The 20724-nt window shown below is 63.9% G+C and overlaps 1 protein-coding gene across 2 annotated transcripts in view; it reads left to right on the top strand.

The window, feature by feature from the left end:
* The first annotated feature begins 1924 nt into the window (after positions 1 to 1924).
* Positions 1925 to 20724, top strand: part of ITGB7 (integrin subunit beta 7) — a 26350-nt gene continuing 7550 nt past the window's right edge. The window contains exons 1-10 of one of the 2 annotated variants that reach the window (XM_065575990.1): positions 1925 to 2081; positions 7463 to 7541; positions 8215 to 8288; positions 13840 to 14041; positions 16017 to 16187; positions 16821 to 17062; positions 18134 to 18292; positions 19466 to 19561; positions 19645 to 19734; positions 20163 to 20303. In XM_065575990.1, the coding sequence (XP_065432062.1) occupies positions 7466 to 7541; positions 8215 to 8288; positions 13840 to 14041; positions 16017 to 16187; positions 16821 to 17062; positions 18134 to 18292; positions 19466 to 19561; positions 19645 to 19734; positions 20163 to 20303 (1251 nt within the window). In that variant the 5' untranslated portion in view covers positions 1925 to 2081; positions 7463 to 7465. Of the gene's footprint in view, positions 2082 to 6977; positions 7024 to 7462; positions 7542 to 8214; positions 8289 to 13839; positions 14042 to 16016; positions 16188 to 16820; positions 17063 to 18133; positions 18293 to 19465; positions 19562 to 19644; positions 19735 to 20162; positions 20304 to 20724 lie in introns of those variants that run through there. The other variant, XM_065575991.1, reaches the window with a different exon arrangement.

The following is a 20724-nucleotide window of genomic DNA, read 5'->3' as shown; positions in this document are numbered from 1 at the left end:
GCTCTCCCTGCCCTGGGCTCCCCGCAGCTCTGCTGGTGCCCCTCACTCCTGACCTGTATCCCCCCTGCTCTCCCAGCCCTGGGCTCCCCCAGCTCTGCTGGTGCCCCTCACTCCTGACCTGTACCCCCCCTGCTCTCCCAGCCCTGGGCTCCCCTGCAGCCAGCTCGGCCCCGTGCGGCCAGTGCCATCTGTAGCTCGCAGTGGGTCGGGCTGGATCTGGCTGAAGTGCTGGTGATGCTGGAAGCCTCGGGTCTCCTAGCTCATAAACGCCATGGGGCTACCACTGCTGCCCCTGCCAACCCAGCGCAGCCCCCGGCCCCCGGCTGGAAGTGGGGGACCCGGGTGACATCGCTCCCTGGTCCTGGTCAGAACTCAGCTGCTGCCATTTCTGGCCTTGCAGTGACCCCTGCCGGCCACGGGGGGTCGCCGTTCCCCAGCTTTTGCGGCCCCATTGCTTTTACTTCACAGCCCCCATGCTCCCACCTGCCTGGGCCAGCAGGGGGCAGCAGAGGGGCGGCAGCTCCGCGGCGTGTGTGTGGGGGGTCTAAACACGCGACACTGAAGGGAGGGGGAGAGACCAGGACGGGTGGAGACAGTCCCCTTGCAGCACAGCGCCCCCCCTACTGAGCCCGCCCCTCCCTCGCTCCCTGCAGCATGGCACCCCCTTACTGAGCACCCCCCCCCCCAGCCTAGCACCCCATAGCGCTGTGTTGGGACATTGGGGGCCAGCACGAATTGCAAGGAGACAGCACCCCCTGCTGAGTCCTCCCCCCCGGATTTCCGGGGAGTCTCTCACCCATGTACTGACCAGCCCCCCCCCCCTGCCTGGCCTGTGAGTGGTGCCAGAGCTTAGTCCAGGGGGGCAGGAGGGTGCAGCCTCCCCTGCCCCCCCGCCCCCCCTCCCACTGGCTCCATTCCAGGCCCTGGGGCTGCAGCCTGGAGGGTGGGTTCATGTATCTCTCCAGGTGGCGGGCGCGGGGGGGGGAGAGGGGGGCTGCCAGCAGGGCAAAAAACCCTCTATGGCCGCAGGGGTGGGGAGATTTCTAAAAGCCAGAAACCAGCACGAAAGGCGGGGGGGGGGGGGTGTCACTCAGCCTGAGCAGTTGCAACATGCACAGACCAATGCCTCCATGCCCCCCCCCACATCCACAGCCCTCCTCCCCAGTCCTGTTCACAGCCCCCCCATGGCCAGGTACATGCCCCACTCACACACAGGAGCAGCCTGCTACACACATGGTCATGCCTGCCCCCTTCCACACACACACGCTGGTGCACGTCTGACCCATGCTCAGTGTCCCAGTGGCTGGGCCAGGGAAGAATTTCATGAGACAGCTGTTGCCGTACTGGTGCCCCTCCGAGGGTTTCACTTCTGAATCCAGAGGCTGCGGGGTCAGTCCCCCGGGGTGTCACGGTGCATGATGCGTCTCAGTCCTGACCACTGGCCCAGCCCTGGGCTCCCCTCCCAGCCCTGCCAACGCCCCTCAGTCCTGCCCCACAGCCCCCCACTGGCCCAGCCCTGGGCTCCCCTCCCAGCCCTGTCGACGCCCCTCAGTCCTGCCCCACAGCCCCCCCACTGTCCAGCCCTGGGCTCCCCTCCCAACCCTGCTGACGCCCCTCAGTCCTGCCCCACAGCCCCCCACTGGCCCAGCCCTGGGCTCCCCTCCCAGCCCTGTCGACGCCCCTCAGTCCTGCCCCACAGCCCCCCCACTGTCCAACCCTGGGCTCCCCTCCCAACCCTGCCGACGCCCCTTAGTCCTGCCCCACAGCCCCCCCACTGTCCAGCCCTGGCAATGCCCCGGTATCTCCTTCTTTCAATCTTCACACAGCTCTTTCCTTCTCTCCCCCAGTGCTTCCCCACCCAACCCCCATGGCACCCTCCCCCTTGCTCTCCCCCTCCACCTTAAACCATTTCCACTGCTCGACTTTGGTTTCCTATCACAAAAGATTCATGCAAATAGCAGCCACAGCACAGCTGCCACTGAGGAGGAAGGACTCGGGCTAGCGCAGCTGCACGGCTCCCCAGGGCTGGCCGGTCCCCAGGACGTTGGGATCTCACCTTCCCGGGGGCTTCATTCCAGCCGGTGAGTGGCCTTGTTTGCTATCCCACTTCTGGAACCAACCGCCTGGGCACTGGGGGCTCTGAGCTGTTAGTGCTGACTCAAGCAACTGTCCCGGGCTGGGCAGGTCGGGGGCGTCAGCGGGGTGGGGGCGGCGTGAGGCTGATCTGTGTCCAGTGGCCCAGATCTGACAGCCTGGACCCAGCGGCTACGAGGTGGGTTCTGAACCCCGGCACGTTCCATCCCGCACCGTGTCCCGGTGCAGGTTCCCCGTACGGACAAAATTCTCCCATTTGCAAACCTCCAATGTTCCCTCGCTCTTATACAGTGAGAGCATGAAAGGTGAACGCCTCTTTCTTTCACAGAACGAATCTAGCTTTCTCTTTTTGTATCTTCTATCTATCTCTTTCTACCTTTCTTTCTCCACCAATCCATCCCAATATACACCCCTTCTTTCTTTCTTTCTTTCTTTCTTTCTTTCTTTCTTTCTTTCTTTCTTATCTAATGCACTCATCTCCTTAGTATCCAGAGCCCCCCCGTGCTGCTTTGCAAGCACAGCTGGGATTCCCCCCCCCCCGGGCCAGGGAGGGGGGGTGTCTCCCAGCACTTGTCCGCGGGGCAGGGGTCTCCACCCAGCTTTGTGCTCTGCCACCGGAGTCAGCCGTTGCACTTGGCATCAGAAAGTAACGAGGCTGGGGACCCGCTGCAGCTGGGGCTGGGGTGGGCGCCCCTGAGGTCTGGGAGCTGAGTCCCCACGGGACGGAGGTTGAGCGTAGATTCCAAGGCCCGTTGAGCTGGACTAACCTGACTCCAGAGCAGAGGCCTGGGATGTCCCACCAGCCAGCCCTGCATCGGCTGAGCTAAAGCCAGGGCTGGAGCAAAATCGGCCTCAACTCCCGCTCCCTGGGAGCTTGCTAAATCCTCTCCAGTTTGCCCCAGGGGCTGGGGTGATATTTCCCCACTCGGGGGAGAGGAGCTCGGATTTGCCCCCCGCCAGCTCCATTCTCTGTCCATTCATGTCGCTGCACCAGGGAAAACTCTCAGCGTGCAGGCATTGCACTAGTGCAAAGCGGGCTTTGCACATGGGTGTGCACTGCTGTGCCAAGCCCTGTCTTACCCGGGTCCGGCGCACGACGCTGGGAGGTCCCAGGGCAGACAGATCCCCATGCACTCAGGATACAGAACCTCCTCCAAGAACCTGTGTGACCCAAAGGCTTTGACCCCACCCCCCACCCCCACCCCAGCACTGCCATGCTGTGAGGCCCATAGAAAGGTGACCAGCAACGGGCTTTTAGCTTGATATTGAATGTGCAAGATCTGGGGAGGGGCTGTGAGAGGCAGAACTGGCCTTGCTGTTCGTTTTCATGTTAGAAAGGTCAATGTTTTTCTCCCCTGGGAAACGCTAAGGCAGACTAGGGAGCTGGTGGACAGATGGGCTCAGACACTGACTGCAAATGCTGAGCGGGGAGAGATTTGTATTCGCTCGTTTAAAACCCTTAGCTGTCTTTTCGCCCCTATGAAACTCCAACACCCAATGAACGCGGTGGAGAAAAGCGTTCTGTGTTAAATTTCAGGTTTCTCAGCCTTCGGTTCCCAGCTGAGTCAATTCACACCCCAGAGACCTCCGGCCTCAGGAGGGGAAATCTGTGATGCTCATTCTGATCTGGTCTAGTGTAAATTCAAAGCAGTTCCATTATTTCCAGGCTAGTCTGGGTGGGAAGGCCTGTACCCAGACCGACCCGAGCTCAGGTCAGGAACAAACTGCCTTTCACTCCACCAGCTTTAGTGCTCTGATTCTGAAGGGGAGCACCCACACCCCGAAACGGCAGAGTCGCTTTGAATTCGCCCCTTTTGCTGCCGCGCCTGTGTGTGGATCGGCCCAGAGGCTTAAAAACCAGGGAGAGTCAATCCAAACCTTTATTCTTTCATGGAAAAATGCGGACAATGTCCCACGTTGGTGCACGCTCATGTGGACGTCTGGGCCTTTGTGTCATGCCCTAGGGTGCAGTTTGGGTGTTGTACCCCACTGGGGCGTGTGATATCAGACTCCCCGCCCGCTGCCTGAACCGCAGATGAGTTGTTGCAGCCTCTAACCAGTGAGTTTTGGGTTTTTCGCTCCCTCTGGAGCATCTTGTCTTTTAGCTCTGGTCGTGTCCGGTTCAGTGCCCGGTGGGTTGGGCCAGGGGGCTCTCAGCAGGGTTGGAAATTTGTTCCCTTGAAGCCAGGGGCCCTTTCCCAGGGCGTTGCTAGCCTCCTGTCACGCTGTGGGCTGGAGCATCGAAGTTGTTGTTTGTCACTGAGTTTTTGTTATTTCCGATTTGTAGACTTACAAGAGCCCTGGCTCCCAACTTCCCCCCCACTCCTCCCCAGCTCTAACCGATTGGACCCCACCCCCACCCAGAGCCAGGGATGGAACCCAGGAGTCCTGACTCCCAGCTCTAACTCCCTACACCCCACTCCCCTCCCAGAGCTAGGAGGAGAACCCAGGAGTCCTGACTCTCAGCTCTAACTCCCTACACCCCACTCTCCTCCCCAAACTGGGGAAGGAACCCAGGAGACCTGAGTCCCAGCCCCTCGCTCTATCCACTAGACCCCTCTCCCCTTCCATCCCTAGACCCCTCTCCCCTTCCATCCCCACCGGGAAGTTTGGTCCCCATGGCAGCAGGATCAGCCCCAGCGGCCGGCTGGTTGTAACGAGGAAGTGTCACTCTGCAGCTGAGGGCCTAGCAGTGAGCCAAACTGGTGCGGCGAGAGCTTTGCGGGGGAGTCAATACTGGGCCTGATGGGCTGCTGTCGTGGCCTGGTTAAATGCTCCCAGTGCAACCACACGCCCTATAACCCAGGCGAATGCCAGGCAAGGTGAGCGCCGGGCGCCCAGGTGAATGCCTCCAGGCCGGGGGCTCTGTCTGTAGATAATCACTCCAGTGTGAGCTCCCAGCACGACGCCATGGCAAAAAGGGTCAGTGCGGTCCGGGGTGTCGAAGGGGACTGGTAGGGAGACGTAGGGACATGCTCGCACCTCCGCGCCCGGCTACTGGAATCCTGCGGCCAGTGCCGGGCGCCACGCTGCACGGGGTGGAGAGAGTTCAATACACTGATCCAGGGGCTGGCAAAGATGGCTTTTGATGAGGGGCTGAATGGGAGAGAAGGCTGAGAGGGAGCTGAGCTGTGGGTCTGGTACTGAGACGCTGCAGCGAGGGCTGAGGGCTGGAGGCTTCTCTCCGCCTCGCTGCCAAAGGAAGCCGCCTTTTAAAACCAGGCCGGGGCATGTTCTTTTAAGGGATCGGCTCTCGGAATGAGCTGGGGGCAGATTAGCGGATCCAAACGGTCCCGAATCGCTGAATCTGTAAGATCCAGTGGCTAGCAGCTACAGTTGCAATAAGATGCAATTTCCTAACTGGGAGGGTAGAACAGGGAGGGGCTGGGTGTCAGGACTCCTGGGTTCTATTCTCAGCTCTGGGAGGGGAGTGGTGTCTGGTGGTTAGAGCAGCGGGGGCAGGGCTGAGTGTCAGGACTCCTGGGTTCTCCTCCTGGCTTGGCAACGGACGCATTCTGCGTCTGCGAAACCAGTCAACTTCCTGTTCCTCGCCCCCTGCATCCCAGGGAGGGGGAGGGAGGCTGGATTCATTCTTGTCTAGCTCCAAATCCCCACAGGGCAGGGGGGGGAAACCGAGGCACAGAGTAAGGCCGTGCCCAGTGATTCAGCGGCGGAGTTGGGAACAGAACCCAGGAGTCCTGGGTCCAGTCATGTGCTTTGACCACCTGCTTCCGCTCCGCCGTGATCTCATGTGGAGGGAAAGTTGGGTGAAACCTGCGCGCTAACCACAGCTCCTGGCTCTGACAGGCACCTGGCGTGGTGGGGAGCAGGGGGGAGGCTGTGGGCAGGGCTGTGCCTGCAGCCCGACTCTGGGCCGCCTCTGCTCATACCCCTCAGGTGGGAAGGAAGCGTCAAAACGTCGGGGGCACGGGGGGATGCCTGCGCTGATGTGGTCACAGATTGCATGAGAGGGCATGTAGGGAATCGCCACGGTGGTGCGTAGCTGGGCAGGTGGGGGCATGGGTTTGAGCCTGTGTCTTCACTGCAGCAATAGCGGCGGGGTTTGGGCATGGTCGGCCCCTGTCCCCACAGCCCCCTGCGGTGACCCCAACCAGCTCCATGGAGGTGAGAGCCCCTGGGCCCCGTCTGCACTGGGCCAGCTCCCTCCCTCCCAAACACCACAGCTACTGCTGCAGGGTTGCCAGCGAGTGTGTGTGTCAGTGTGGGAAGGGTGTGTGTGTGAGGGGCCTGGCTGCACGTGTAGTGTGTGTGTGTGTATGTCTGTGTGGGTGTGTACAGGGAGGGTGTGGAAGGGGCCTGGGTACACATGTTGGGCGTGTGTGTGTGAGTGAGTGTGTGTTTTGTCTGGGTGTGTGCAGGGCAGGTGTGTGAGGGGCCTGGCTGCACATGCAGTGTGTGTGTGTGTGTGTATGTCTGTGTGGGTGTGTACAGGGAGGGTGTGTAAGGGGCCTGGGTACACGTGTTGTGCGTGTGTGTGTGAGTGAGTGTGTGTTATGTCTGGGTGTGTGCAGGGCAAGTGTGTGAGGGGCCTGGCTGCACATGCAGTGTGTGTGTGTGTGTGTGTGTGTGTGTGTGTGTGTAACGTACAGGGAGGGTGTGTAAGGTGTGTGTTTTGTCTGGGTGTGTGCAGGGTTTGTATGTGAGGGGCCTGGCTGCACATGCAGTGTGTGTGTGCATGTCTGTGTGTGTGTGCGTGCGTGTGTGAATGTGTCTGGGTGTGTACAGGGAGGGTGTGTGAGGGGCCTGGGTACACGTGTGTACTGTGTGTGTGTGCGTGCGTCCCGCTGTCTGCTGGGCATGTGCGTGAGGGGCCTGGGTGCGTGTGGGCGTGTCGTGTGGGTATGTAGGGAGGAGGCCAATTTACCACACTGCATCCTGTGTCCCTCCCTCCATCTGCACCAACACAGGGTTGGGATTTTCCATTGTTCCTGGGGCGGGGGTTGGGGGGGGGGTTTCTCCAGTATTCCCAGTGTGTGTGGGGGGGGTTCTCTGTTGTTCCCTGTGGGCGCTGCCCAGAGCTGAGCCCCTCTATGGAATGGGCCCCATCCTGGAGCTGCCTGGCCGCAGGGAGCGGTTGTAGGAATCCAGATGTGGGGTGGGGGGTGGGGGAGAAGTGAAACTCCCCAGGCCAGGGTGGGGGCCAGGCCGTGCCCCCCCTGCTCAGCACTTTCACTTCCCCACAGCAGCGAGGGGAGAGTTCAGTGCCTGGCTCTGGGCAGGAGACACCTCTGCCTGCAGCGGGCGGGGGGGGGGGGGGCAGACAGCATCAGGCCTGAGGGGAATTGGGGGGGGGTTTGACGGGACAGCTGCCCCCCCCACCTCTAACCATCTTCCCTCTCCCTGCCAGGCCATGAAGGGCACCGGGCTGGTGGTGGGGCTGGCCCTCCTGCTGGCGGTGGGGCAGGGAGAGAAGACGCTGGAAGCAGGTAAGGGGAGGAGATGGGAGTGTCGGGGGGCAGGGGGTGGGGGTGGGGTGGCAGGAGACTTCTCTCTGGTTTGTCTGGGCCCTGCAGTGGGTGAGACACCCGTGGGTGCTGGGTCAGGGACTGGGGGTGTCACTTCATCCAGGGGCAGCGTGTGGGGGGCCCTGGCCTGTGTCCATTGTGGGGCCCCATCGATGAGGTCCGGGAGAAGCCTCTGGCTGAGTGGAACCCACCCGCTGCCCCCCTGGGGCACCACAGCAGGGCTTGCCCAGCCCTGTCCTGACCCCCAGCCCCGCCCTTTATCCCAGCCTGCCCCCGAGCCCAGCCGCCCAGCCCTGCCCTCCAAGCCTCCCCCCAGCTCTGCCATGCCCCCCAGCACACCCGCCCAGTCCTGCCCTCCAAGCATCCCACCAGCTCTGCCCCCCTCAGCCCTGCCCTGCTTCCCTCCCCTCCCCCCAAGCATGGCCCAGTCCAACCTGGCTTCACTCCTAGTCAAGGCTTTTGCCATGGCAGGGTTGGCTCCTGAGTGCCTGGCTGCGGGGCAATGCATGTCTGGGGAATGGGAGTGATGGGGGAGGCTGAGCGGTGGGGAGGGGGTCTGCACAGTGGGGGCGCTGCGGGCTGTGCTATACCTTGCGGTCGGGGTCACTCTGACGGTCTCCCCGGTTCCCTGAAGGCTCCTGCCGGCCCCGCGCCTCCTGTCACGACTGCATCCGCTCCCAGCCCAGCTGCGCCTGGTGCAAAGCGCTGGTAAGTGCCCGTGGGTGCTGGGGGGCGGGAACACAAGTGAGGGGATCCCCCCAGCTGAGAGCAGAGCCGGCTCACTGAGCAGCCCCATGGCCACCCCCGCCCCCGGGGAGTCCAGCTGGGGCCAGGGGCTGGGTCAGCGTAGGAGGGATCCCGCTGCCCTTGGGGGCCCTGGGATGTTCTGTGCAGGGGGTTGGGCTCTCCTCCCACAGCACCTCCTCTCTGGGGGGCTCCTCTCCCCATCTCTGCGCTCAGCCCTAAGGATCTCCCCTCCCACCTCCCAGCCAGCCCCATTCTGAGCCCCAGGCCCACTCCCCCTTGGCCCGAGGTCCACCCACACCAGAACAGGGACCCCAGGATGCTGCCAGCCCCAGTCGTCTGCTCCAGCCGGATGCCACTACCCCCTGGGCCAGGGAACAGGCCCCAGCTCCACCAGAGCCCCTCAGCCCCGACCCCCAGCCAGGGCCGCCCAGAGGATGCAGGGGGCCTGGGGCAAAGGAATTTCGGGGACCCCTTCCATAAAAAAAAGTTGCAATACTATAGTAACACGTATTTGGAACTGTCAAAAATAAGCAGTGAAAGACATTCAACAATTAATTTTTAATCATTTGCAAATACATGAAATATCATTATTAAAAACATTAAAAGCTGTAATGTGTAATGTATAATGTAAAAATTGTATACATTTGCCAATTACATAATGGGCTGTCGCTGGGTGACGGGTGATGGTTGGTGCCAATGGGCTGTCGCTGCCTGGGGGTGGCGCTACTGTTGCCCAGGGCTGGGTGGGGAGCTGGGCTCTGGGTCGGGGGGGTGCCCAGCTCAGAGAGGGCTGGGCTCAGAAGCTGGGGGTCAGGGCTGGGGTGGGATGGGGTCGGGGGTGTCCGGTTCAGAGGGGCTGGGCTCAGAGAATGGGGTCAGGGGCTGTGGGGGAATGGGGTCAGGGGGTGCCCAGCTCAGAGGGGCTGGGCTCGGAGCTAGGGGTCAGGGCTGTGGGGGGAGTGGGGGTCAGGGGGGTGTCCAGCTCAGAGGGGCTGGGCTCGGAGATGGGGGTCAGGGCTGTGCGAGGAGTGGGGTCAGGGGGGTGTCCGGCTCAGAGGGGCTGGGCTCGGAGCTGGGGGTCAGGGTGGCGGGGGGGTGGGGGTCGGGGGGTGTCCGGCTCAGAGGGGCTGGGCTCGGAGCTGGGGGTCAGGGCGGCGGGGGGTGGGGTCAGGGGAGTGTCCAGCTCAGAGGGGCTGGGCTCGGAGCTGGGGGTCAGGGCTGTGGGAGGAGTGGGGTCAGGGGGGTGTCTAGCTCAGAGGGGCTGGGCTCGGAGCTGGGGGTCAGGGCGGTGGGGGGGTGGGGTGCAGGGGGGTGTCTGGCTCAGAGGGGCTGGGCTCGGAGATGGGGTCAGGGCTGTGCGAGGAGTGGGGTCAGGGGGGTGTCCGGCTCAGAGGGGCTGGGCTCGGAGCTGGGGGTCAGGGCGGCAGGGGGGTGGGGTCAGGGGGGTGTCCGGCTCAGAGGGGCTGGGCTCGGAGCTGGGGGTCAGGGCGGCGAGGGGGTGGGGTCAGGGGGGTGTCCGGCTCAGAGGGGTTTACCATGCTGCTTACTCCTGCCTCCCCCCTCTCCCGGAGCCTCAGCGCGCCGCGTCCAGGAGCGGCCCTGGACAGCGCTGCAGTGGCCTGGCTCCACGGGACCTGAGCTCCCGCCGCTCGGCCCCGAGCTCGCAGCCCTGCCCCCTTACCACGCGGCTCTGAGCGGGAGGAGCTCAGGCCACGCTGCAGCGCTGTCCAGGGCCGCTCCTGGACACGACGCGCTGAGGCGCCAGGGGATGGGGGAAGGTGGAGGCGGAGGGGAGCCTCTGACATTCTCATGGGGGCCCCTGCGGGGCCCGGGGCTTGGGGCAAATTGCCCCACTTGCCCCCCCTCTGGGCGGCCCTGCCCCCAGCCCTGGGATCCCCCCACACCTAGCTACGCCAGTGCCCCTCAATCCCGACCCGCTGCCCCTGCTATCCCAGCCCTGAGCTCCCCCACACCCCCTCTGCTAGTGCCCCTCAGTCCCGACCTGCAGCCCCACCTGCTGTCCCAGCCCTGAGCTCCCCCACACCCCCTCTGCCAGTGCCCCTCAATCCCGACCTGCAGCCCCACCTGCTGTCCCAGCCCTGAGCTCCCCCACACCCCCTCTGCCAGTGCCCCTCAATCCCGACCTGCAGCCCCACCTGCTGTCCCAGCCCTGAGCTCCCCCCACACCCCCTCTGCCAGTGCCCCTCAGTCCCGACCTGCAGCCCCACCTGCTGTCCCAGCCCTGGGCTCCCCCACACCCCCTCTGCCGGTGCCCTTCAATCCTGACCCGCTGCCCCACCTGCTATCTCAGCCCTGGGCTCCCCCACACCCCTTCTGCCAGTGCCCCTCAATCCCGACCCACAGCCCCACCTGTTATCCCAGCCCTGAGCTCCCCCACACCCCTTCTGCCAGTGCCCCTCAATCCCGACCCGCAGCCCCACCTGCTGTCTCAGCCCTGGGTTCCCCCCACCTCTGCCGATGCCCCTCAGCCGGGCTGTCAGACAGAAGTGACTTCTCATCCCAGCCGTGGCCTCTGATTCACCCTCGACCTTTTCCTGTTCTTCCTCTGGCTTCTCACGAACCTGGTGTTTGTGAAAATAACAAGCTGAGTCACGCAGACTCAACTCTCCCCCACCCCCAGCTCTGCCGGTGCCCCTCAATCCCGCCGCGCAACTCCCTTCCTATCCCAGCCCTGGGCTCCCCCCACAGCTCTGCCGGTGCCCCTCAATCCCGCCACGCAGACCCCTCCTATCCCAGCCCTGGGCTCCCCTCACAGCTCTGCCGGTGCCCCTCAATCCCGCCACGCAGACCCCTCCTATCCCAGCCCTGGGCTCCCCTCACAGCTCTGCCGGTGCCCCTCAATCCCGCCACGCAGCCCCCTCCTATCCCAGCCCTGGGCTCCCCTCACAGCTCTGCCGGTGCCCCTCAATCCCGCCACGCAGCCCCCTCCTATCCCAGCCCTGGGCTCCCCCCACAGCTCTGCCGGTGCCCCTCAATCCCGCCACGCAGCCCCCTCCTATCCCAGCCCTGGGCTCCCCCCACAGCTCTGCCGGTGCCCCTCACTCCCGACCCACAGCCCCCTCCTATCCCAGCCCGCTCTGCCGGTGCCCCTCAATCCCGCCGCGCAGCCCCACCTGCTATCCCAGCCCTGAGCTCCCCCCCCCACATCCCCTCTGCCAGTGCCCCTCAATCCCGCCGCGCAGCCCCCTCCTATCCCAGCCCTGGGCTCCCCCCACAGCTCTGCCGTTGCCCCTCAATCCCGATCCACAGCCCCCTCCTATCCCAGCCCGCTCTGCCGGTGCCCCTCAATCCCGCCGCGCAGCCCCACCTGCTCTCCCAGCCCTGAGCTCCCCCCCCACATCCCCTCTGCCAGTGCCCCTCAATCCCGCCGCGCAGCCCCACCTGCTATCCCAGCCCTGAGCTCCCCCCCCACATCCCCTCTGCCAGTGCCCCTCAATCCCGACCCACAGCCCCACCTGCTATCCCAGCCCTGGGCTCCCCCCACACTCCCTCTGCCGGTGCCCCTCAATCCCGACCCACAGCCCCCTGCTATCCCAGCCCTGGGCTCCCCCCACACCCCCTCTGCTGGTGCCCCTCAGTCCCGACCCACAGCCCCACCTGCTCTCCCGGCCCTGGCCCTATCTGGCACAGGCACCCCTTAGCGCTGTGGGGTTTTGGGGTCGTACGGGGGGCCTGGAGATGAATCTCCAACATTCCCCTCTTGGGTGCCTGCCCCCCGTGGTCAGAACCCATGCAGACAGCACATTACCCCACATGCCGGGGAGCCGTGCAATCTGTGTCCAGCTGGCCCCGCCCCCAGGTAGGGCCCCCCATGCGGAAATCCTCTCTGGTGCGTTATTCCAGCTGGGGGGTCCCAGGTGGTGTGTGACAGCAGCTCACCACATCCTGCCACCCAGCAAGGCAGGAAGCCTGGGGGGCGGGGGCGGGGGAATCTCAGAGCGCGAGGGGGTCATGTAACTTAATAGCACCAGCCCCATCTCTCGCCCCTTCCGGCTGAGGGGCTCGAGGTGCAGCGCAGACAACACAGCCAGGCACCCGGGGGGAGAATGCGTGTGGGGGAAACTGAGGCACAGGGGGTGACTTGGTGGGGTCCACACAGTGACAGTGGCAGAACTGGGAAAATCCACCCCACCCCACCAGACCTATTCCCCTCCCTGAGCTGAGGATAGAAGCCAGGTGTCCTGCCTCTAAACCCCCCCCCCCCCATGGTAACCCACTAGAACCTCCCCGAGCCGGGGGATAGAAGCCTGGAGTCCTGGGTCCCAGCCCCTCCTGCTGTAACCCACCAGACCCATTCACCTCCCTGAGCTGGGGATAGAACCCAGGCGTCCTGCCTCCCAAGCCCCTATTGTGGTTGTTCGGTTTGGTGCTGCTCTGTCCTGCAGTGAAACCGGCGGCTTTGCCCTCTCAGGAGCTAGTACCACGGGGTCTGGGGTGGGGGGGGGGATTCCCAGCTGTCTGTGCAGCCTGGGCTGTGCCCATGGAGTATGTATCCCCGTGGGTCCCTCTGCCTCCTGGCACAGACAACCATGGGCACCAGCCACGGGGCCAAGCAGACCAAGCCCTTCCTTTCCCCCCCCCCCAACCCCCGGGCACGGCTGGGCTGGGCTGGGCTGGGCTGGGCTGAGTGCAGGAGCTGCTGGCGAGGATGGGAATGGGGGACTGTCCCTCGCCTTGCCCACCAGCTCCCCTTGCAGGGGGTCACACCCATGCAGGATTAAGGCTCCTATTGCCAGACTTGAGAGGGGGCAGTGTGAAACCCCAGTGGCCCCTCCCTGGGGTGGGGTGGCAGGAACGGCTCTCAGTCCCCCCTGCCCGCCTCCTTCTACACCCATGCCTCTCAGCCTTGCAGCTGGGCTGTGCACCGGTGTAACTGCTTGGAGAGATGGTCAGTACAACAGAGAGGATAAAAGACCTACTACCAGTGCTGGCCGGGGGAGCATTCCCATAGCTCAGGGGGATGAGGAATGTGCGGAGGGATGGGGGGACCCAGTCCAGCTGTGTCTGTGGGGGCCACTTGCGAAGGGCTTGGGGGGGCGTAATGGTGAAAGCCCCCCAACCCCCAGACGTCCCATCCTCCACTGCTCACGCTGCGGTTTGTCACCCTCTGCAACAGGAAACCATCAATGAGAAACAGATGAGATAATCGACGTTAGCAGCACGTCTTGCACGTCCCGGGGGGGGGGAAGGGGTGGCGAGCAGTGCGGGGGGGTCTCCTGATAGCACCCCATCCCCAGGGGCTTGGAACTGACCATGGGGATCACCCCCTGCTAGGGAAAAGCATCAGGCGGGTGCCCCCCGCTGCTCTGCCAGTGGGCCCCAGGGTGGGCGAGCGAGCTGGGCTTACCCAGCAGGTGCCCTGGGTGGTGTTGGCCCATGGGGATGGGAAGGGATCTCGGGGGGGGGGACAGCATGTTGGGGGGAACAGAATTGGGGGGAGGTGCCCCCCGGCTGCTCACGCTCGTGGGCTGACTCCCCCTCCCCCCTCCAGGACTTCACCAAGACGGGCGAGTCGGATGCCACGCGCTGTGCCACGCGGGAGGAGCTGCTCCGGCGCGGCTGTGCCCTGGAGGAGGTGGTTGAGCCCCGGGGCCGGCACCAAGTCCTGGAGGACGCGCCCCTGAGCGACAGCGCCGAGCAGGAGACAGTGACCCAGCTGGCACCCCAAAAGATCGCCCTGTGGCTCCGACCTGGTGGGTCCCAGTGGAGGGGGGAGGCTTGTGGTTGGAACCGGGCCCCAGGCCAGGCTGGGGGGAAGCGCGGTGCTGGGGCCCAGCTGGGGAGCTGGGTCTTCTCCGGCCTCCCAAATCCCCTGCCTGGGGCTGCTGATGCTGAGGCAGAGGGCGTGGGCCTAGAAATACAAGCGCTGGGGAGGTAGGGAGAGACAGTGGGATGTGGGATGGATGGATAGATCGAGGGGATGGATGGACAGGTATGTATGGGGTGGGTGGGGAGACAGAGGGGTATGTATGGGGGTGGGTGGATGAGTGGGTAGGGGCATGAAGGGGGCTGGGTGGGTGACTAGAGAGGTGGGTGGGTAGATGGGTTGGTGGATGGGAATGGAGGGTACATGGCTGGATAGAGGGGGATGGATGGGGATGGATAGATGGGTGGATAGAGGGGTGATGGATGGATGGATGGATGGATGGAGAGGGTGATGGGTAGGTAGAGGGGTGGGGCGGATGGATGGGTGGAGGAGTGGGTTGGTGGATAGAGGGGTGGAGGAGAGGAGTGGATGGATGGAGGGATGGGGTGGGTGGATGGATGGATGGGAGGATGGGGAGGAGGTGGGAGGTGGCTGGATGGGTAGGTGGATGGGAGGATGGGGAGGAGGTGGGAGGTAGGTGGATGGCTGGGGGGGATGGATAGGTGGGGGGATGGGGAGGGGTGGAAGGTGGGGGGATGGGGGGATGAAGGGGTGGGGGATGGATGGGTATGTGGATGGATGGGCGGGAGGATGGGGAGGAGGTGGTAGGTAGGTGGATGGCTGGATGGAGGTGGATGAAGGGGTGGGGGATGGATGGAGGGATGGATGGGTATGTGGATGGATGGGCGGGAGGATGGGGAGGAGGTGGTAGGTAGGTGGATGGCTGGATGGAGGTGGATGAAGGGGTGGGGGATGGATGGAGGGATGGATGGGTATGTGGATGGATGGGCGGGAGGATGGGGAGGAGGTGGTAGGTAGGTGGATGGCTGGATGGAGGTGGATGAAGGGGTGGGGGATGGATGGAGGGTGGATAGATGGATGGATGGATGGAGGGGGTGATGGGTAGGTAGAGGGGTGGGGCGGATGGATGGGTGGAGGAGTGGGTTGGTGGATAGAGGGGTGGAGGAGAGGAGAGGAGGGATGGAGGGGTGGGGTGGGTGGATGGATGGATGGGAGGATGGGGAGGAGGTGGGAGGTGGCTGGATGGGTAGGTGGATGGGAGGATGGGGAGGAGGTGGGAGGTAGGTGGATGGTTGGGGGGGATGGATAGGTGGGGGGATGGGGAGGGGTGGAAGGTGGGGGGATGGGGGGATGAAGGGGTGGGGGATGGATGGAGGGATGGATGGGTACGTGGATGGATGGGTGTTAGGTAGGTGGATGGCTGGATGGAGGTGGATGAAGGGGTGGGGGATGGATAGAGGGTGGATAGATGGGTGGATAGAGGGGTGGTGGATGGATGGATGGATGGAGGGGGTGATGGGTAGGTAGGGGGGTGGGGCGGATGGATGGGTGGAGGAGTGGGTTGGTGGATAGAGGGGTGGAGGAGAGGAGAGGAGGGATGGAGGGGTGGGGTGGGTGGATGGATGGATGGGAGGATGGGGAGGAGGTGGGAGGTGGCTGGATGGGTAGGTGGATGGGAGGATGGGGAGGAGGTGGGAGGTAGGTGGATGGTTAGGGGGGGATGGATAGGTGGGGGGATGGGGAGGGGTGGAAGGTGGGGGGATGGGGGGATGAAGGGATGAAGGGGTGGGGGATGGATGGAGGGATGGATGGGTATGTGGATGGATGGGCGGGAGGATGGGGAGGAGGTGGTAGGTAGGTGGATGGCTGGATGGAGGTGGATGAAGGGGTGGGGGATGGATGGAGGGTGGATGAAGGGTCTCCCCCCAAGCCCCTGGCCTTGCAGCATGATTCCCTGCTGAGCCAGGTCCTTGGCTCCCCCCCCCCCCCGCACTCCCTAGGAGAGCAGCACAGCTTCTCGGTGCGGTTCAAGCGGGCCGAGGGCTACCCCGTGGACGTCTACTACCTGATGGACCTGTCCTACTCCATGAAGGACGACCTGGAGAACATCAAGAAGCTCGGCAATGACCTGCTGGCTGCACTCAGGAACATCACCAAGTCAGTGAAGATTGGTACGAGGCAGCACGCCCCAGAGGGGCAATGCCCCCCTGCTCTCCTTGTGCTCCACCGCCCAGCCCCCCATGGGGCGATGCCCCCCATTCTCCTCATGCTCCACCCCCCCAACCCCTCGAGGGGCAATGCCCTCCCCCATGCTCCTCATGCTTTGCCCCCCCCATGGGGTGATATCACCCGGCTCTCCTCAGACTCTGCCCCGCCCCCCTGTGGGGTGATATCCCCCCCACCCCTTCCTCACGCTTTGCTCCTCCCCATGGAGCGCAGATGGAGCCACGAGCTGTGGGAACCTGGCCCCATAATCATAGCTCCATGGGGCTTGAGGGCAGCAGTGGGCGAAGGAAGGGCAGATGGTACAGGGTGGGGGATGGTGGGTCTAATGGTTAGAGCAGACAAGGCTGGGAGCCCAGACTCCTGGGTTCCATTCCTGGTTCTGAGAGGGGAATCTAGTGGTTAGAGCAGGGAGGGGCTGGGAGCCCGGACTCCTGGGTTCCATACCTCACCCTAGGAGGGGAGGAGGATGAGGGCTTCAGGGGAGGGAGGGGGACTGGGGTCCATCTGGCAAGGATGGGGTCCCCCTGTGGCGACTGTGGGGCTGGCGCCTGAACCCAGCACCGCCTCTGCCCCGTCAGGCTTCGGCTCCTTCGTGGACAAGACGGTCCTGCCCTACGTCAGCACGGTGCCCGCCAAGCTGCGGAACCCCTGCCCCGACCGCTACGAGCAGTGTGACTCGCCCGTGAGCTTCCGCCACGTGCTGCCGCTCACCGACAACGCCAGCGAGTTCGAGAGCCGCGTGAGCCAGCAGCGCATCTCGGGCAACCTGGACTCGCCTGAGGGCGGCTTCGATGCCATCATGCAGGCGGCTGTGTGTGAGGTGAGCCGCTGGGGGGGGGCTGGGTGTAGGTGGGGGCAGTAGCCACAGACTCTGGGTGGTGGTGGGGGGACGTGTGTTGGGGAGGGGGCGTCCAGTTGTTGGGCATTCCCTGCCTTTTCATTGGCTCCCAGTATGTGCACGGCTATGTGAGTGCACAAGTGTGCAAACGGGTGTGTACATACACATCACTGCCAGGAGGTGTGCATGACTCTGTGTGTGCAAATGGGTGGGAACATGCACTTCACTGCCAGGGAGTGTGTGTGTCTGTCTCTGGGTGTGCGTGCGCACACACACACACATGCACACACGGGTGTGTATGTGTGCACTGATGCCAGGGTGTGCATTAATGTCGGTGTGCGCGTGGCTGGGTGTGAGTGCACACGTGTGATTGGCTCTGTGTGCACGTGCACATGTGTGCTCAAAGGGTGACTGTGCACATGGGGGGTGTGCACGCACGGGTTCTGTGAGTGCACATAAGAGGATGTGCATAGCGGTGGGGGGGCAGGCACTCACAAGTCTGTGCGTGCGCACGTGGGTGTGCAGGTGTACATGGCTCCAAGGGGTGTGTGAGAAAAAGTGCCCACTTCTGCGGGGTCAGCAGGTAAAGCCCTGCCCAGATGCTGAGGGGGGGCGGGCAGGACAGGGAGCATACCGGCGCAGGGGGATGGGGGCAGACGGATGCGGGGGCAGATCAGGGCAGGGGGATGGGGGCAGACGGATGGGGGGCGGATCAGGGCAGGGGGATGGGAGCAGACGGATGGGGGGCATACCGGGGCAGGGGGATGGGGGCAGACGAATGCGTGGGCAGATCAGGGCAGACGGATGGGGGCAGACGGATGGGGAGCATACTGGGGCAGGGGGATGGGAGCAGATGGATGCGGGGGCAGATCAGGGCAGGGGGATGGGGGCAGGGGGATGGGGGGCGGATCAGGGCAGACGGATGGGGGCAGACGGATGGGGAGCATACCGGGGCAGGGGTCTGGGTAGCTGCAGGGGGCGTGCAGGCTGGAGGGACCAGTGGGTGGCCACTGTACCTGCTCACCCCCCCCCCCCCATTCCCCGCCCCACCAGGAGCAAATTGGCTGGCGGAACGTGACACGTCTGCTGGTCTTCACGTCAGATGACGTCTTCCACACGGCGGGGGATGGCAAGCTGGGTGGCATCTACCTCCCGAATGACAACCAGTGCCACCTCGACACTGACGGCCTCTACAGCAAGAGCCACATCTACGTAGGTCCCGCCCTGTTCGGTGCCCCTCGGGGGGCAATCGGAACGGTCCCTGCAGCACCCTGCACCCAGCTGGGGGAGGCTAGGACGAGGACGGGGGCAAATGCGCATGCCCTGTAAAAGAGAGGGGTGCAGTCGGAGCCCAGGAACGGCTGCCCAGATGCCAGGCTTCTATGCCTGGGTCTGGGAAGGGAGTGTCGGCTAGTGGTTTCAGCAGTGGGAACTAAGGTGCCTCTTACTACACTCAGAATGGTCTTAGCCTTTTTCGCAGCTGACTCGTATTGAGTTCGTGACCCCCTGCTAACCCCCACATTAATTTTCAGCAGCGACTCCCCATCCCGGTTGGATTCGCGCATTTGATGTTTCCTTCCTAAGCAAAGCGCTTTGCACTTGTCTTTACTGAATTGCCTCTTGTTGATTTCAGACCCGTCCTCCCATGTGTCAAGGTCATGTTGAATTCGAATCCTGTCCTCCAAAGTGCTTGCCACCCCTCCCAGCGTGGTGTCAGCTGCAAATCTCATACGCCGCCTCTCCACTCCCTTAGCCAAGGCACTAGTGAAAATATTGACTAGTACTGGACCCAGGACTTACCCCTGCGGGACCCCCGCAGCTTTGCCCTCCCTGTTTGACGGCAAGCCATCCAGAGCTACCGTTGGAGGCCGGGCTTGTACACCCACCTTATAGTAATTTCACGTCGCCCACCATCTCCCTAGTGTGCATGTGCGACTGTGTGAGGAGCTGTATGAAAACCAAGCGACGGCGTGTTGACAGCTTCCCCCATCCACTAGACCAGCAACTCTGGCACAGAAGGAATTGAGGTGGATTTGTTCTTGAAGATCCGGGCTGGCTGTTCCTCTTACAAATCACTTGTTTCATAGTTGAGGCCAGTTGCTTTCCAAGGGTCCAAGTTAGGCTGTCTGGGCTGTAATTCCCCGTGTAAAGCCCAGGGCTGTTTGCCCTTCTCTGGGTACCTCACTCGGCCTCCATGGCCTCTCTCGCGATGGGTTCTGAGTGCCTCGGCTAATTCCTCAGGCCCGGCCGCCCCTGGGTTCCGTTCCCGGTGCTGGGAGGGAGGAGGGGGTCAGAGCCGGGACTCCTGGGTTCGACTCTTGCTTGGACGCCCCCCTGGGCTGGCGGTGCTGTGTGGTGACCGGTGGGCGCTGCCTCTCGTTGCAGGATTACCCCTCGGTCGGGCACTTGGCCCAGGTGCTCTCAGCCTCTAACATCCAGCCCATCTTCGCTGTCACTGGCTCCACGCTGCCCGTGTACCAGGTGAGGGCGGGGGCAGGCTGGGGGCAGAGCTGGGGGTGCGGAGGGGGGGCTCACTCACTCACCCAGCCTCTACCCCCCTCCAGGAGCTGAGTAGGCTGATCCCCAAGTCGGTGGTGGGGGAGCTGAAGGAGGATTCCAGCAACGTGGTGCAGCTCATCTCTGATGCCTACAATGTGAGAGGGAGGGGAGGGGATGATGGCATGTAATGGGGGTGGGGCTGAAGGTTTTGAGGGATCCTTGCAGGGCCCTCCCCCCCCAGTACCCTCCGAGCACCTCCCCCAGCAACCAGCGTATCCCTGCAAGGCCCCCTCTGGTCTGGGCACCCCATGCAGGGTCTCCTTGACACTTGGGGGGGAGGTGGAGGGGCTGGGTGGGGGTGTGGCCTAGTGGTCAGAGCAGTGGGGCCTGGGACCCAGGAGGGTGGGTGGGGGCTTGGAGGGGCTGGGTGGATGGTAGGAGCCAGGGTGGGCGTGGGCTGGCTGGAAGCTGCAGGAGCACGCGGGGTGAGTGAGCCAAGGAGGGTCCTGCAGCCCGCGCCCAAGGCCTCGCACCCCCGCACCCCTGCGGCTCCTGGACGGCCCCTGTGCCCCTCTCCCCCTAGAGCCTGTCGTCCACGGTGAACCTAGAGCACTTCCAGCTCCCGCCCGGCGTGAGCGTGGCCTACAAGTCGCACTGCAAGGACGCCACCGACTCCCTCGGGATCCACGGTGGGGTCTGCTCCGGCGTCCACATCAACCAGCTGGTGAGCTCCCCCCTTCACCCCTGCCAGGTTCTGGGGATCCCCGGCTGAGCTGCCCCCATGGCCTGGCTCCCCTCCCCCACCCTGACACCCCGGGGTGCGGGAGGGCAACCCAGCCCAGTCCCTCAGTTGGGCTGCCAGGCTTGGAGGCCGGGGTCTTCCTGGGCAGTGTTAGGACAGCCTGACCCACTGCGGGGGGCTGGGTAGCTTGTCCCAGTGGGGAAAGAGGACAGCCAGCTCAATGGGGGGAGGAGGGCTAGGGGAGCCCAGGGAGCAGAGGGGGCTGGGGAGACCGTTGAGGGAAGGGGCAGGCTGGGGGGGGGAGAGGGGATGGGGAGCCTGGAGAGGGGTGGGGGCAGGGCAGCTCAGTGTGGGAAGGGAAGCTGAGGGCCCTCTGAGGGGAGGGGGCAGGCTGGCTTGGGGG

The sequence above is a fragment of the Chrysemys picta genome, chromosome 22 (assembly GCF_011386835.1).
Source record: "Chrysemys picta bellii isolate R12L10 chromosome 22, ASM1138683v2, whole genome shotgun sequence".
Classification (NCBI taxonomy): Eukaryota; Metazoa; Chordata; order Testudines; family Emydidae; genus Chrysemys; species Chrysemys picta.
This window is presented reverse-complemented; position numbering and strand designations above follow the sequence as displayed.